Raw genomic sequence first — 19131 nt, forward strand, 5'->3', positions numbered from 1 at the left:
TATACAGAGATATAAAAATGTTTCTCTCAAGAATACATAAATTCTAAACCGACTGCACAATCTTGTACTGAGTCAAGATTTATGTCAACTTAGTTGAATAACCCCAATAAGTGATTACTGTCAGAAAAGATAACTAGACAATTTTTTTATATCTAGCATTCTTTTGCATGTACGCTTCTATTTGTCCAAATTCAGCTTTTGTTCACTTTCTAGGATTTTGATAAAAAAAAATTGCCAAGTAATCTTTGGCCAACCGAGAGATACACATATGGACTTATATGCAAAAAAAATTTGGTATATCATTTTTTGACGAGCAGGACATACTACATTAATTGAATAAGAACTAGCAATTACAGTAGCAAGTGAGTTAAGCTAAATTGGAACAACAACATGTAAATAGCTCACCTAAAAGCAAGACTAAACATGCATGCAAACGTACGTTACTATTACCTCATAACTTCTACAAAGTACTTTGTCTTCAGATCATGACCAGACAATGTTGCTGCCTTTTCAATCAGTTCATTGGTTACAGAAACGAGTTGATACAAAAGTACTTTACATTTATCTCTTCCAGCTGGACTCTTCAAAAGTTCATACAACATGAAGCAAGATCTTGACTGTTAAAGAAGATATTATTAACAGTTTGAATGGAAATATGTCAAAAACTGAAGATTGAGAGTTTGAAGGAGATAAAAGTTCAAAAATTATTGGAAGCTTTATTAAAATGACTATGTTAAGGTGTGAATAATGTATGATCTGAAAATAGTAAAAATATGAAAATATGTTGTTATAAATGCAAACTAATTAATAGCCAATCTAGAGTAATTTGAACAACCTTTTTGTAAATAATAAAATTGACATATTAGGGATAATCTTGATCAATCTCACGCTTTTGGTCAAGTTCCATTTTTCGTTGAAGAGATGTTATGGCAAAATCAAAGAAGTTAGAATAACTATGGTGGCCCATCGTTGTCAAGCGTAAAATTGAAAATAAAAATAAAAAATAAAATAAAAAACTGAAAATAAAAAAATAGTTGTGAAAAAACATAAAAATAATTGAAAAAAAAATGATAAAAAAAATTAAAATTAAAAAAAAAAAATAATTGAAAATAAAAACGAAAAAAAAAGAATGGAAAAAAAAAAATTTAAAAAAAAAAAAAAAAAAAATTGAATGAAAAGAAAATAAAAAGGTTGACAACGATGGTCCGCCTCGTGGCCTATCGTTGTCACGCGTTTTTATTTTTAGAAAATTTGCTTCTGCTTGGGACCAACGTTGTCAGGCATAATCCTACGCGCACAAATGTGTTCCCTGGGTTTCCAACTCACTACTGATTTTCTTGAGCAATATTCAATATGAAAATGTTCTATAAATTTCCATGCTACAAGTTCAACAAGACGTAATATATTTATAATAATGATAAGAGAATATAGAATTGAATACGAAAATTCGGAAAATTTGTTTTTACGTGTAGAAGTTAATTGAATTGGAGAATGCTGCTTAACTACTCAGTTGTCTGCACACTCGCGATGCCGGCACCGTACCGTCTTACCAAATACCGGTAGTCGGTTATAGTCCCTTTGCGTCTGACCGTACCGGTGTCCGGTAGCCATGCAATCACTCATGAAAGAATGGGAGATACGGATAGTCTCGTAGAATATAGACTACTGAGACACTCTCTGCGCCTGCCCCATACCGTACAGACGTAACGTACCGATCCAGACAAATGATAAATCGCCCGTGCTCAACCATTTATTTCAATCCATACCTCGATCCTAGTAGAATATAGTGAGTCGAGGTATGAATTGAAATAAATGGTTGAGCAAGGGCGATTTATCATTTGTCTGGATCGGTACGTTACGGCTGTACGGTATGGAGCAGGCGCAGAGAGTGTTTCAGTAGTCTATATTCTACGAGACTATCCGTATCTCCCATTCTTTCATGAGTGATTGCATGGTCAGACGGTACCGTACCGACATCGCACAAGTGTGCAGACAACTGAGCAGTTAAGCAGCATTTTCCAATTAAATTACCTTCTACACGTAAAAACAAATTTTCGTATTCAATTCTATATTCTCTTATCAATATTATAATTATATTGCTTGTGGTTGAACTTGTAGCATGAAGAATTTATAGAATATTTTCAGGTTGAATTTATTAAATATTGCTCATGAAAATTAGTAGTGAGTTAGAAACCCAGGAAACACATTTGTGCGTGTAGGATTAAGCCTGACAACGTTGGTCCCAAGCAGCATCAAATTTTCTAAAAATAAAAACGCGTGACAACGATGGGCCACGAGGCGGACCATCGTTGTCAACCTTTTTATTTTCTTTTTATCTAATTTTTTTTTTTATTTTTTTTAATTTTTTTTTTTTTTTTTTTTTTTTTCAATTTTTTTTTTTAATTCTAAGTTTTTTTTCATTGTTTTTTTTTTCAATTATTTTTATGTTTTTTCGCAACTATTTTTTTATTTTCGCTTTTTCATTTCATTTTTTCATTTTTTTTTTAATTTTACGCGTGACAACGATGGGCCACCATAAATAACCAACATACCCTTCTGTAAACTTGAACTCCATCTTTCGTGTATTTGAGCAAGTCAGAAGCAAGATCTGCTGCTAATGCTGGGAATCTAGGAGATAAAAATTTCCAAAATTAGTTCAATAAAAAAACTTGGATGAGATTGACAAAACAATGGTTCATGACAGAACTAGAGGACAAAATGGCTCTTTTCGCAATCAAGTCCATAACTGGTTCAGGTATTTTAGGAAAGACCGTGGCACATGGTTCGCCATTTTATTTGCTGTCTCACCAATTCTTGTCACCTTCGAATAAATAGGATAGGATCCACATATTTAGCCAGTTTTTGGAAGCATGGATTTGACGATGGAGGAAGCCGCAACCGACCTGAGGTTACATGAACCACCCTACAGCGGCGAGAATACAGCAATCCTCTTGCACATAACTATCCCCACATGGGATTCGAACCTGCGAACCCATGCAGAGGTGTGGTGGCGAGCGTAATCCCAACGCTTGGCACAATGCGCTACACCGTAGCCGAGAAAAATCTTTTCGTAAATGTTTGAAAACCTGTGATGACAGCATATGAACTAACCACTCTGCCTTCATATTTACTTCTGGAGATGAAGTAGAAGGATGGCTTGGATTGTAAGTTTATATTAGAAGCTGATGGAATCTCTATGTAATTAAATCAACATACCTTGAAATAAAATCTTGCATAACACAAGGTTGAAGATGACTTTCTCGATGCGTCATGAAATTTTCTAATGCATCCTTGTATATCTTCTGTATTCTTTGAACATCAACAACCCCAGTACCTTGATCTTCCCTGTAATGTAATCATAAAAAATCATGTGTTTCTGTTTGGGCAATATTTGTGCAATTTCGGCTGGTTTGTCTTTGCACTTTTCGTATAGTTACATTGTATATGAAGGAAAACTGAAAATAATTAAAGACATCAAAACAAGTGAATTTCCATTTTTCATAACAATATCTACCATAATATTCACAGTTTTTCACTGTTTTTGGAAGGTTTTTGCTGGTCTTTTCACAGTTTTTTACTGTTCTTGCACATGACTTGACAACAGTCACATAGGAAACTGGTCATGCAGGGTGCCTAGTACTATCAGACACATCCCACCTGCATCGAGCTTTGATGCTTGTTTCGACTTGGCAACTAACTTATATCAATGACAATTTTCCTAATAAGATGAAAAAATAGTAATTTTGGCTTTCCAAAATGTATTATTTATTATTTTGTTTTATTAAGCCCCATTTCCTTATGTTATAGACAGTCATTAAATAGTATATGCCAAATAAAAGGATTTTTTAATGCAATTGATTAAAGAATAAAAATTGAGCGATTGTTTATTTTTGAGAACCGGTTTCATAACTCGTGTTCCAGGAACATCTCAATGATAAATTACTAAACAATTTAGAGAAAATTAACTGTATGAGCACTATGAGCACAACTGTGAATAAGGTCTAATAGTTGTTTTATTGTAAATAACAAACTTACCCTTCTTTGGGTGAATTTCCACTTAGAACACGAACAAGGAACAAGCAGCAATCTGATGCAAGTTGACACATAAAAACACTTTGTGCCTTCTTTGCTATTCCCATCATGGCCTCAATATCATCATGACAACGTGAGATAGTCTCTGGCTGAAGATGTTTTGGATATCTCTTCATCTTGCAGATCTTGACTCTGTGTAGAAAAATTTATGACAACCGATAGACAATGATGATATGTATAAGTTCATGGATGTTTTGAGGGGCGTGAAGCTAATTAAAAATAAAAATATTTGTTAGATGTAATCTTGCCCGCCTTATTCTGGATATTTACATTTACCGGCATTTCAACGTTTTTGTTTGAATAAAACATGCTTTCGCCTTACTATCTGTTACTTGTTCCTCTAGCTAGCTATTTTTGAGTTGGTGCCAGAGACTTGACAAATTTTAAAAAGGGGGCGGCCTAAAAAGTTTGAAAACTACTGATGAAGATATTGAAAAAGCCTATATTTGATATATTGGTACAAGTTGTTTCATTATTCTCACTACAACTAAAGCTTTGGGCGAGCACACACAGGAAAGTAGAGAACTCCAATTATTGTGGATCTTTTGATTATAACATACCTAATTTATTACACAATGGTAAAGGTGGTGGGCGTAACATATGAACCATACATCTTTAATAATCAGTGATATCTATGATATGGTAACTAATTTTGTTCGCCTACTTTACAGCAATTTGTGTAAAGGAACTGAAACCTATGGGCAGAGGGTATATTCACTTGGCTAACACAGACAGTCTCCGAACTTGTAATAGAACTAAAATATTCTCAGTTTAACCAAAAAGCTTAATTAAGGAAAATCAGAATAAAATTATGGCCTAACCCTAACATGGTACATATACTATGGGAGTACCATGGAATTATATATTTTGTTGCAAAAAATAACAAGTCAGCAATTTTGTGAGTAAATAGTGAATGTACATCGCCATACACAAGTGGTAATCCTTCACAAATCGTAATTCTTTACAAGTCGTAAATTCCTCTAATTAGGGGAAGTTTTTAAAGTTTTAAGGGGAAGATCATATGCCAGAAGATTACTCACATTGCTAGCTTACAAATATTAAATAACAATACTGATAAAACAAAATATTGTGTTTTGTGCTATAATTAGGCCAAATGAATGCAATGTAACCAATTCGCTCAGAATTCTCAGCATAAAATAATTTTCTATTTAATGTTGAACAATGAGATCACAATTAACCTTAGAATTTACCAGAACGCATTCCATAAAGATGTAAGAAAACTTTGCATATGTAATAACAAGTCAAATATCATAATTATAATGACGTATATATATGCGTCAACAAAAGTCAAACGACGTTCAGTGGAATTAATAGAGTTTAAGAAACATCACAGAAGATTGCAGTATTATTGATCGATGACGCATTAAACAATTGGCAGAATATTATATGTCACATGTTTAATTGCACAACTTCTTGGAATTTCATTCTATTTTTAATCAAGCTGCAGATCGGAGGACAATAAAACGTGATTCGATTTCCAACACCTATATATAAGTATCTGGTAAATTTTTGCGCTCGCATTTAAATTTGTAGGAATTATGCCATTGTATTTAATATTACGAAAATAAATAACTATATTGTGGTAGAAAAGAGATTTCAGAATAAAACAATATGTAGCGCTAGACTAACTTGTCAAATTTTAGTGTTCAGTTCAGATAGATAAGATGCCAAGAGGATTAATTGTTTTTACATAGTATATTGATAGGGGAACTCAAATTGGAATGCATAATAGTTGTACGTATATGAACAATTCGTATTTATATAGGTTTGAAAATGATTGATCGTCCTAATTGATTGAATAAAAGTCCAATATTAAGTTCAAGTATATGTGCTCATATAATTTCTGTAGGTTTTGTAGGTTAAGTTCTTCAGAAGTTATGAGATAGTTATATGAGAAAAAAATAGAATGATAGTCAATACTCAAAAAGAAAAGTGAATATAGTAAATTTACTCTATACTTAAATATTAACCAAAATTATTTATTAATTATTTATTAACATATAAATTTTAATCTTATGCATATTTTCTGAAAAGTATTTTTGTAAGCATTCAAACAAAGGATTTGCAGTTTCTATTCATTCAGAAGTCATTGTAAACATCGAAAACTGTAAAGAAAAGTGTTTTGACAAACTAATATTTATTTCGTGAGATAAAATATCAAAGATGCTATATGACAAAAAGCCATACAATAATGCTTGATTAGAACTCAAATTCGAAGAGAATTCCGCAAAATATCACTATATTATAACATTTAAAAATCAAAATTCAAAAATTTTTGACGTTGTTTTGAATAACAATTTTTGTAAATTTACATATTATATCATTAAATGTTACAAATAATGCAAAAAATGCATTCAGTTAATCAGGAATGAACTTGCATTGATTCAACTTTTTTGTTTTCAATCGGATAATATAAATTTGAATATTATTTAACCACGGTATATAAATTGCACAGAATATCAATAGCATACTTATTGATAAGGAAACTCGCGCATGGTTTTCATGTCTGGAACGAAATCTATTAATCTATTCTGTATAGTATTGAAGTAAAAAAGAACGAAAAATCAGACATTGCAGCAATGACAAAACGTGACAGATTAGTTGTGTATTGGGAAAGTTGGAAACACAATGCAGTAAACTTAGGAAATTTAATGTCTAGGAAAATTCTATAATAGGTCAAATGGTATAAAAAGTAAACTAGTAAAAGTACTATGATAAAAAGTAGTGTTCAAATTAGACAGATCAGAGGAATTTCTAAGATTATGACATTAGAAAAGTAAGCTATGCGTCCAGGGATGCCAGAAACCAAATACTTTACGATTCAGAATTCAATATCAAATCATATTTTTGAGTATGTAATGTCCAATATAAATTATAAAATGGGTTATAAATAATAGAATTAATTTTTGTAAAGTAATAAAGAAGAATTTGGTCAAAGTAGAATAATTGAGATAAACATTGTTATGATTTCTATTTATATCAATTCAAAAGTTAAATGAAGTCTATTGTCAAACAGTCAAAATGACAAATTTTTCGAATAGAACCATATTAATTAAATTATTACTAAAGTCAGAAATTTTAATACAGAATTAGTTTCGTGTTGGTTTAAATATTCGATTCATTTCAAACATCACTAATATAGAACTCTCTGGATGAAAAAAAGTTAAATAGGAATTTTAGAACATCTCTGCACGATAAAATAAGCACATCTACAGTATTCCAAATTTAGGTGTAACATGATGAGACGGCATCCATTAAAATATAAATTATTAGGCAATAGCATATGTGACAATGAGTTCTCGTTATAAAAGTTTGATTAATATAGCATAAACAGCTAATGTGCAAACTGCTGTCATTTAGATAAATACCAGTACTGATTTGCTTTCATGTTTAATCGTTTGATCATTTGTTTTTCTACAAATCACAAGAATCAGGTGGAAGTAAATACAACTGTAAAATAAAAAATATTTTCGCATCTTCGAAGTTTTTATAAATGGACTAAACAAAAGTCCAGTGTTCTTATATAAGTTGCAAATGTAAGAGTTTGTACGAAAATTTTCAAAGGTGTGGCTGTCATGTCGCTCATTTATAGAATGGATTGTTGTTTAATTGTTTGATTAAGCAAACAATATTAAATTGGAAATCTTTCTCTGAGTGATGAATGTGTCGGTATGCTGATAAGAATTTCTGATATGTTATTATGAATTGGTGAAAAACTGCTCTGAAAAAATAAATTCGAATTATCCCTTGCCCATGTATGGCCACGCTCGCCTATAATTAAAACTAATACTTTTTTCTCACAAAAACATTCGATAATATATATAAAAATTGAATCATATATGTCTAAAACAATTCTCGCTTCTCGTACTCTTTTGCTTGACTAATTTTGTTTCAACAGCTGGCTAAATAAATAAAAATAAACTTTAAAGTATTATAAATAGTCTTGAAGATATTTGGCACTGAACTTTTGCATGACTGAAAACTCATGTATGAATTGTTATTATTCAATATAGTTTTAACAACTTTTAATTTGCCAAGAAAAAGACATCAAGAAACACTTACAACGTAAAAAACAAACACTGTTGCATTGCACGCTATTAAAACTTATGTAAAATTGGATACGAGTACCAACTATACCGTACAATGAAAAATTATTATAAAAGTTGATTAATGGCTTTTTGGTTAGAAGCTCAAATAGCTCAAATTATGTTCATGCCGTTTACCTGGGTGTGATAAATTGGGTAGGTAATTAGGTAGGAAAAGCAATTGTATTTAAAAAATTGTTATATGAAGTAATATATCATGCATGTGCTTGTATATTTATGTACATACGTACAATAATTGGAGTAAAAGTTTGTTTTATGATTTATTATTTTGGAGTTGACCTTTGAAGTCGAATGAAGTGTTTTTTTTATCTGACAATAAGATGTCAAAAGCAAATTTTCAGATGCAATCATTCAAAAATATTCCTAAATTATGGGATTTTCAAATGGACACTACTAATTGATTCTTTATGGTCATGCATGGACCAATGACAGATCATATTTTGGTACTCCCGTTTGGTGTACCAGATTAGAGTTAGGCCATAACTTAATTCCGATTTTGCTTATTTTAGTTGATTACGAGTTCAGAGGCTGTCTGTGTTAGCCAAGTGAATATACCCCATAGGTTTTAATCCCTTGACAAAACTTGATGTAAAGTAGGCGAACAAAATTAATTACCTCCATATTTGTACACATACTTCTGGAGCGCTCATATTTTATCTAATTTTATGTTTGATAATGGATTTATTTTCGCAAGACCACATGAAAGCACTTCAACAATCTTAAGCCAATCCAGAATAGACAAGAAATTGATGTTATTTTTATTAATCCATGTAAACACACATTCAGACAACAAACCAAACAATAAATATTGTGTGGTCATCTATTTATTCTATTTGAAGTGGACAATGTAACACTTTGTAAAATAACATTTCATCAGACGGTTTATTTGTAAAGGCATTCCTTGACGAAAATTCAAATAAATGTCTCCAAAAATTAGGTCGGAGATTGTGAACATTGAATATATTTTGTAAAATAAGTATTGGTTCTATTTTGCGTAACCATTCGAAACAAATAGTTGTGTAGGTGTGAGTTTGATTCATTGGTATATGACATCAATTTAATATGTTATATGCTATATTTGTCAAACATATATTGCCATATAAATAAGGAGTATGAGCTGTGGTATTTTTAGTTTTTCGATAAAACTATGACTGAATATAGGTGGTTCAGGTAGAAAATGCTGCAATTTTTTCTTTTTCAAATTTTTGATTCTGGGACTTCAGATAATTTGAATTACACTCATAGTGTTATATTTAGTACAATAATTGGTAATTGAAAAGGCTAAGATTGAAATATCATAAGGAGTCATAGCTATAATGAATGTCATTTATGTAGGTCATGAGTGTGTGTGTGTCCAGTAGTCTATTAAGATTTGTACATATATAAAATTGAAAGTAAACGAAAGGACAACAAATGCGACTAGATTTTTGTGTTCAATAGCAAAAACACACAGAAAAAATATTTACTACAATTTAATTGTATTCAAATAAGAATTGCCAAGCCTGAGCTATAGATAATTTATGATTCATCAACGGGATATGTTTGAAGAAGGATTATTTTATTACATTCAACAAGAACCTACAATGACCATGTCTTTTCAATAATAATGGGTGATTAGAAAATTATACAACAAGATTTTTGTTCGAAGTTTAAATTTCCAGATGTTGGATAGTTTTCGGACCATTTTCCCATAATTTTTTCAAGTGGTTCTAAATGTTTACATGGTTGATTCTAAGTACAACAAAACTAGAAACCAAATAAACAAAATTTTCAGGGTTTTCCTCATTTTGGAGATCCATCATGATATGTACAATTTCCTCAGACGTCAAATGCAATTCAAACTTTCCTATTGACTTGTGAAAACAACTAGTTTCGGGCATTTTGGAATAGAATTTCACGTAAAGAAGAAATGTAAAAACTGTACAATCTCCGAGAATTCAGACTAAGTAAAGTTTGGATTTATAGTTTATGATTGGTAACACATAGCAGAATCATAGGTTGAATATATTATGTTACATGCAATTGTAGTCAGCTGGAATATAGAAAGGTATTGATCTTAGGCATTTAGGACACGCTTTTGTTTTTGTATTAATATCATTGAAGAGAGATGAGTTATTAAAAATATTTTAATCAACAGTTGTTGATATTATTTGGCCAAAAAAACAGTTTTTGAATATGATATTTGATGAATGTATTTAAGCAAAGAAGTCAGGTATACCGGGACAGGGAATCAATTTTGCTACATATTTATACCAGACATTGAACATTTTTACTAGATTTAAGAATTACCTTTTATTGAAGAGTAAATATTCAAATTGAGTATAATATTTAACAGCATTGTCACTCAGGAAAATAAAATTTTATTATGCATTACGCAAATCATCAATTTATACTCCATATTGAATAGGATTTCTGGCATATTAGCTCTCTCATTGGGCATCTTCTCTAGTTATAAAAATTCAACCATATGTAATTTTATTGAGACATTGTAAAACAAATTTATTTAAGAGTAAATTATACATTCACCAGTATATTGCAAGAAATTTAAGCAAATTTATACTTGAATTGAAAATCAAGGTAAAGCATTGTTCAAATATGCTTTGAAAACGGATCATTGTTAAGTCACAATGAAACTAGATTTTGAGTAAACAACTACTAATAGTACTGACAGTAGTACTGTACAATAAAATATGATGGTTCACATTCATTTGTGTAATAGATACATGCTTTCATTCTGATTTGAAAGAGTACACAAAAGCATTTCTGTATTAATCAAAGATCACACAAAATCGTGGATTAACAAATACATATTATCATACATAGCCCAGAGGCTTCATTTAAGAATGTATGCAACACTTCAAGTGCTTCTGTAGTTTTATAAGTTTTATTTAATAAACCACAGTAAAGCACAAACTAAAGCACTTGGCTTTAATTATAATAGCAGTGGATTTTTCGGTACGCAGTAATATAAGTTGCGTTTAAAAGATACGCATGTTGTGATGGAAACACCTACATACAAAATCTGTAAGCATGGTGGTTTCTGCCATTGAGTTCCAGTTTAGTGTGACAAGGTTTCAGTATTGTGTAGATGGGTGTGAGGTAATATTAACAATCAGTCAGCTATATAAGAATAACTGCTGAGTTAAGCTGTTAATTACATTTCTGGTTGGCGCGTTAACAACGCGAATTCCAGAGGGTGTGATATTTAGTAACACTATTGGTTAGTAGTGATCTAGGTCAATCAGAATAATGGAACATTAATCTAATGTAATTGCTTAGCAGAAGCATTCATCAATGTTTACATTTATTCTTAGGTGAATATAAATATTAATTTATGAAATTTGGGACTTAAGACAAAAAATTTTCTTTATGATTGGATTTAATAATAATTAGGTAGTAAAAATGGGGAATACACCGTCAAGAAAAAACAGAAAACTCGAGAAAGCGATCCAAGCAAGGAAATTGAAAAGAGTAAAGAGGTGGCTGATGAAAGGTAAATGCTTTTTATGAATTTTATTTATACAACCCTAATTCTTCCTGGTTTTCACCCTGAACAAGATCCTTTACATGCACCACTGATATTTAACGATGTGTAAGGAGTTACTATTTTTCGGAAGCAACCAAAGCTTTCCAGTTCGGCATTGCCTGCCTATTTATAATAACCTGGGTGCGAAAGGGATTTGTGCCCAAATATACATTTTATTTGCTATTCCACAGCAAAATTACGATATATTCGAAATTTCAACCTATAAATTCTGACATTACTCATAATTCACAGCAAAAATAAAAAATTTTACAAAAAAATCTGAACTTTCGAAATCCCAGGAAGTCTCCTAATAAATAGCATCAATAAAATCTGGTATTAAATACTTAACAGGTGCAGATCCAAACTCATACAGCAAGAAATCAAACTACTCGTTATTAAGCATGGCTATTACATTACGAGAAGAAGCTCTGGTGAGTAGCAATTAGAATTAAATACTACATAAATATTTGGGTCATAGGGCATTTTTTACAAGAAATAGCCTACTGCAATTTTTCAAAATAACTTAATAGGATAAGTAAAGTAGTGAATGTTCCATTTGAAATAGGTGACAAACAGCAGCCTATGTCTCGCCAATGCTGCATTCTACAATATAGTGAAATGAAATTACTCAGATGCATTTTACCATTATAGACAACAAAGATACTGAAAAAAAACTATCTCCTTTAAAACTAAAATATTACATATATTATAAAGATTTTGATAAAAAAAATTAGACAAATTTATATTTGTATACAAAGACTGAATTTAAAGAAGTAGCACAGGATTCTATCTAGTTTTTATGCTTTTTGACAATTGAATCTGCCTGTAATCTGCCTATCAAGATTACAATACTTTTAAATATAGGTCACTGCATTGATACAATATGGAGCAAATCCGGACCAAAAATCTTGGCTGACGACAGGCAAGGGAACTTTACAAAGAAAACAAGCAAATGATGATGAATATCCTATTCATATAGCAGCATCACATGGCAGTGAAAAGATAATGAAGGTAAAGGGAACTAAAAACAAAAATAAACAAGGTCGAAGTCTAAAAGTAACAGTTGTTAAGGGAAAGGTATAAAAAAACTGTATTATCTCAAACTCGAACCCTAACATACTGACTTTTGATCATTTTGTCTATTTATGATTAAAACAATTAGTGTCGGTTACAAATAAGGTTATTGTCAAATGATGAAATGTATTGAAATATATTTAAGGCCCTATTCTTGCCACAACCCAGCTGCAGTTAACTATTTTTTCTATTGAAAATTAGACCACCATTCTCTAAATTTTGAGTGATAATGCTCCATCCTTTTGACATCTAGAAAATACTAACTTAATTTTACATGCATATATCTCTAAAAATAGGGCTCCATATGTGGTTTCAATACAGTATTAATTCCTCTTTAACATGTTCAGAAGCCTAGAAATTATATTTTTATTTCAGGCACTTCTGAATTCAACAATAGATATTAATATTGGACAAGACCATAAGTTGGGAACAGCACTTCATCAGGCATCAAGATTTGGACATTCAAAGGTAAGACGATTTCTTAGACAAAAGATGGTGGGATTAGAATCAAAGTATAGTTGAAAATGGATTGGGTATACCAAGGGCTGATTATATTGCGACCGACCACGATTTCTACTGAACCAAAACCGATGTATAAGAGTGGTTCCCAAACCCCGGCCCGTCTAACGATTTAATATAGTCATCCAAACTCAAGTGAACTAGCTTGACACTTTGTTTTCAATTGTTATGTCATTATCACAGTTTGAGCATGTGGCACGTTAGCTTAATTATACATACCGGTACTGGTATTTGTCCCTTGCGGGTGCTCCCCTATCCTGGCCCGCGAATATCCTTATGTTTGTGATTTTTGCCACCGGTCAATCAACTTAGGGAACCACTGCCTTATAACTACTACTCACTACAGAAAATTTAGTTAACACTGTCATTTTCATAGATAGTAATAAAATGATGAGCACATGTTAAAATGCAATTTGGCTGATCCTGGTTTTTCTAATGATTTAAAACTTAAACTACAATCCAATTACATTTCTTATCAAGACTTTTTTTCTGAACTGATTAAAATTAACAAAATAATTAATTTTGGTATGAACTATTCTCCTACCTCCTCGCATACCCCTGACTGTTTGCATATTTACGTGTAGATTTCAGTCCCAAAGATATTTACCACTTTATGTTTAACTGAATGTAATCTTGATTAATATATCTCTACAGCTTGCTGAACTTCTCCTCATGAATGGTGCTGATATAATTGGTATAGACAGCAGATTAAACATGCCACTACATGTTGCAGCTACTTATGGACAAACTAAAGTTGCTGAAGTTTTACTACGGTACGGTAGTCCTGTGAATATATCAAATATGAAAAACTGTACTCCTTTGCATTATGCTTCATCAGAAGGTGCAGTCTCTATGGTAAGATTACTTCTAAAACATGGAGGAAATCCAAAAGCAAAAGACGGTGCGGGAAGCACACCAACAGACTTGGCAAAATCGGAACATGTGTTGGAAGTTTTTCTAGAACACGCAGTAAATAATCCAGATGAAGATGAAGTATTTAGCGGTGAAGATACAGACGCTAATAGCAAAACACTAAATCAAACAGGGCCTCCTAAACCAGCAAGAACTTTTGCTTTATCTTCTTCTGCACTGAAAGGTAGCTTTGTGAAAAGAGAAAGATCGCATTCACAGGAAATGACATTGGAACCAAAGAGTTCTCAATTGGAAAAATCGAACACTTACAGTAATTTTGGTCACTGGAAAAGAAATCGAAAACTTAAAGAAACAAGCGAACAATCAAAAGTAATTGAACAAGCTGAAAATGAACGCAATGACACCGCACACTCAAAATTCCGCAGAACAAAGTCAACTCCAACGCGAAAGAAGCGAGCAAAACATCAACACCAGATTACTCTAAATGACAACACGCACAGACAAGTTGAAAGATCGATGACTCAGTATGCTATTGGTAGAAAAATACCTCGTCAGCAAGAAAACATTGCGCAGGAAAAATCTGTAATGAAACCTACAATAGAAAAGAGTAATCAAGACAAAAAATCAGTGACAAATTTCAGACGAACAAAATCAACTCCTATCAGAAAGAAGCAAGGAGAGAATACTCAAAACGACAACACGCATAGAAAAGTTGACAGATCATTAACACAATATTCTAAAAGTGAAAAAATACCGAAGAAAGAAGAAATCGAACAGGAAAAAGTTGTAAAAAGCCCTATAATGGAAAAGAGTAGTCAAGATGACAAACCAGTGACTAATTTTAGACGTACAAAGTCAACTCCCATTAAAAAGAAGCATCGCCATCAAAGAACAAAACCTCAAATCAAGCCCATTAAAGGGACCGTTATACGAGCAAATTCAGTGCAAATGAAAACACACGAGCCGCTTGAAGTCAAACGCATGTATTCTGTAAGATATGCCAACAATCATTCAAAAAATATGAAAAAACTGCTAAGTGTATCAGAAGAAGACTTGCCAAAAGTTCACAGGAGATCAAAAAGCGTTCCATCACTATCAAATGAAAATAACAAACAAAACTGTTCTTTCAAAAACGAAAAAACCAAGGACCAAACAAAGACAGAGAAAAACAAACCTATTCAATCAGAAACAAACATTGAATCTTCTAGCGCATCAGACACAAGTCAAAATGAAGTAAAAATCCAAATACATAAACAGAATTATTCCCACTCATTGCAGGATTTGACGGTCATCACAGAGGAGTCGCAGAACGGTGATACCGTAAGAGATGCCAATTATAATTTCAAACCAAAACGAAAGGCAAACCGAACGATGTCCGACAGATTTTCAAATCGATTGAACAATATAAAAAATAGTTTTGTAAAGCGAAATCAGCATAAAAAATTTATAAAACAATAAGCAATTGATTTTTTATATATTTCCCCATTTTTATACATATGTTCATAATTTTTATTTTTTATGGCTTCTAAAAGACAAGTTGCAATTTCATTTTAAAAATGTTGTAGATGTACAGGAGTCTTCAATCAACTTTCAGTCAACAAACTAAGTTTCGATTATTTTTAGAGAATCTCTCGATTTTCAATTCGACCTCGTAAAATCTAATTTTAGCTATTAAAAACTCTTACAATAAAATTATACATTAAAAAATTAGAAAAAAATAAATAAATTGGCTTAAATTCTGAATTTGCAAGTAATTCCATATTTTTATGGTTGAGTGTTGAAATGACAAGACTATAAAATTTCAAAATTAGTTTGATCTGTTCATAATGAAATAGCCAGTGTGTTCCCATTTCATCTAAATTGCTTTGCCTGTTTACAACAACATTTGTCTATGAACTATCCCTCAAAATCATATCTAGCCTAGCGCTACTTTCCAACTTTAAATATTGTTTATTACTTCGTATATTTTTTGCAATTTTTTCAAGTGTCCTTTTTTCTTCATTTAAGACAGCAATACTTGATAATACACTCACATTCCATAAATGTCTTTTGTGTAAGCGAGGTGGAAAGACAGGTAGGTCAAAACACAGATGTTGAGAAGGATATCATCACAAGTTTATGACCTTTAAGGGCACAGGACTTTATATAGGTAATTTACGCAATAAAGCAGATTTGAGTTAGCAGAACCTTTTGAGTTATTCAAGTAAAAAAAATCTGGAAATTGATAATCATAATATATAAAATTTTTGTAAGTCTCTACTATAGCACCACCTGACTTCATTACCACGTTTGCAACGAATATTTTTGAAGGAACAGAAAAGATTTTTCTAGTCAAAGAATTAAATTTTTTCATTAGTAGGCTATTTGTAAGTTGACAACCAAGGCTTTTGTAGCGGATATTCCTTTCACTCCAAACATAGGCTAGAAAGCATCTCCGCAGTAGGAGCATAATAAAGAACAATTGCGCAACAGGGGAAATAGCAAGCTGCTATGTGATAAGTAGTCACATTCGGTAGTGTGCTCTTGCCTGCAAAAGTTATCTCCTATACAGGTCAAATTACACCCGTGGGATAAGCTTACCTACCCCTAGTTGATAACCTACACTATGCCAATCAGTCACACAATCATTCACAATTTACAGTAACAGTTGATGGAAGTAACCATTTACATACCTTAAAAGAACTGAAGCTTTCTCAGCTAGCGTCATGTCAGTCGCATTTCTTGATGCATGTTGGATCGCAACCAATAGAGGTCGAACAGCTTCTAAGATAAGACAGTCAGAATCGACAACATCATGTTCCTGTGAATGTCTCCTATTTGCCATGATTTCAATCAGATCGAGACAACGTAGTTGAAAGACCAGTAACTGCTTGTGAGAATCTTGCTCAACTTTTCGTTTGGATAGCTTTGAGAAAAGAAATGAAAAAATACAATCAATGCATATCCTTATCCTGAATTATCCAAATTTTGCCTTTTACAAGACAAAATAATAAAAAACAAACTTATTATTTTAAAATGGATTTCTGCAGAACCAAATATTTATCTCTCCATGTTTTGTATTGGTGGATCCGTATGCACATAATGCAAGGTTGCTGGAGCAAGAGTGAAAATCTCTATTTAGAGTGATTCAAGAGCCTTACTTAAGCCTTCAAGAGAACTACTTATCCCTCTGAAACGTATTCATTTTAACGTGCATTCACTGTCACATAGACAGTCGTAAACGAGATAAAGTCATAAGTTCACGCAATCGCAAATCTTAATTGTTTCTAAACCTTGAGAATGGGATTGGAAAAGTTGTTGTTGAATGATCCTTGCTTTTAGCATCTGTGAGGTAGATCTTTGTCACAGAGCTACATCATAGGTAATAATTGATTGTATGAGTTATCACCAGTCGAGAACTTGGCAAAGATTTACCAACATGAGCCCAAAAAGTTTGCGAAACCCTGATTTAGACTCATTATTTGCATCTAAACTGCATGTCAACAAAAACAAACATTGTTGTATCTGCCTGTATGTCCCTATCTGTACAGTATAAGAGACCAGTTTACCATAACAAAATATGTCATCCAACCTTTTTCTGTCTGAATACTTCAGCCAATACATTATCAATTCTCATCATTGCTTCATCATCCATTTCAGGGCCAGAATCAGATTCTTCTTCATCATTGTTTTCTGCTTCCTGTTCTTCCTATATTGAATTAGACGATTTATGTACAATTTGTCAGTTGAAATAAATACCGGCCAATCTTTCTGACATTCTACAAGAGAGTGGCACGACAGAAATCTGCGAGGTTGGCAATCAATAAGCTTGAGGCAAAACACGTTCTCGCTCTGTTGAAGACAGTCTGAAAAACACTTTCCAGAGAAGTTTTGACACTCGACTGGCATCAAATCATATGAGGCCCAGATAACAGTACCCAACTATTAAATGGTGTCCGAACAGCTGTACCCGGAAAGCAGCGCCCAAAACGGGGCACCTAATACTACCATTCCACTTTATCAATAACTTAGCATTTCTACATGTTTCACTATGTAACATGGTACCTATATATTATGTACCGGTAATAGTAAATCCATCAGCGCAAGTGACTAATTGAGATGCTAAGGGTATAAAATTCAAATAAATTCCAAAAAAGGAAAATATGTGAGAAAAGCCCATATTACAAAGATAACTGAAAAATTTGGATCTCTCTTATAAAAAGCAAAGAGAAAGCTACCATCTAACCGATAAACAACACTTTACTTTTTTCATTGATTGGCTATTCATAAAGACGGATAATAAGAAATGTAGTCTATCCACTTTACCTCCGATGACACTGCAGCATCACCGAGTGCTTGTTTGACTTCTTTTCTGAATTTACCGTCATCATCTACTTCATCTTCTTTTATTTCATCTGAAACATCTTCATCGTTGAATGCAGAATCTCCAGAATCACTTGATTCCTCATCTTCATCTTGAAATGAATGATAACAGTAGAAAATAAAAAATAAAAAATGAGTTACACAAATTAACAGTTTTTTTAATAATGAAAGGCAAAATACAAATTGGAAGATGTCTTAGTAACATATATACCAGGGGTGGGTAATTACTTCCAGAGTGGGCCAGTGTACAACGCACACCTATTGTACCAATTGGCACAATGATCAATGGGGCTGATGTAGACTACTGTAGGCGTGCAAAGGCTTGTTTAAATCAGGCTCGAAGCATCTTGTGATGATTCCTTATACCTACTGCTGTTTGCTTGAAGGGTTCGGGAAGATATTTGGTTTTTGCTTCTGTCAATTTGAATTATTTCGGAATAATAATTCAAATGCGTGAGTTTGAGGTATATGTGGCTCTTTTGGCACATTATCTTCGAGTGTCAATAATACCTAGGAATTACAGTATTTATTCGAGCCAACGATTTTTTTTATTTTATC

At 32.3% G+C, this 19131-nt stretch overlaps 2 protein-coding genes across 3 annotated transcripts in view; one reads left to right on the forward strand and one right to left on the reverse strand.

The window, feature by feature from the left end:
* Positions 1–19131, reverse strand: part of LOC120345763 (myb-binding protein 1A-like protein) — a 33648-nt gene that overhangs the window by 1511 nt on the left and 13006 nt on the right. For both annotated transcript variants that reach the window (XM_078114962.1, XM_078114961.1), the window contains exons 15-21: positions 18517–18665; positions 17783–17899; positions 16884–17116; positions 4036–4224; positions 3217–3345; positions 2553–2628; positions 451–617 (exon numbers count right to left, since the gene is read on the reverse strand). In XM_078114962.1, the coding sequence (XP_077971088.1) occupies positions 451–617; positions 2553–2628; positions 3217–3345; positions 4036–4224; positions 16884–17116; positions 17783–17899; positions 18517–18665 (1060 nt within the window). The remainder of the gene's footprint in view (positions 1–450; positions 618–2552; positions 2629–3216; positions 3346–4035; positions 4225–16883; positions 17117–17782; positions 17900–18516; positions 18666–19131) is intronic.
* On the forward strand, positions 10435–16858 carry LOC120345765 (uncharacterized). The gene is made up of 5 exons (XM_039415309.2): positions 10435–11712; positions 12097–12176; positions 12610–12756; positions 13195–13287; positions 13993–16858. The coding sequence occupies exons 1-5, from the start codon at positions 11622–11624 to the stop codon at positions 15667–15669; spliced, it is 2088 nt and encodes a 695-aa protein (XP_039271243.2). The 5' UTR covers positions 10435–11621; the 3' UTR covers positions 15670–16858.

Source organism: Styela clava, chromosome 8 (genome assembly GCF_964204865.1).
Source record: "Styela clava chromosome 8, kaStyClav1.hap1.2, whole genome shotgun sequence".
Lineage (NCBI taxonomy): Eukaryota > Metazoa > Chordata > Ascidiacea > Stolidobranchia > Styelidae > Styela > Styela clava.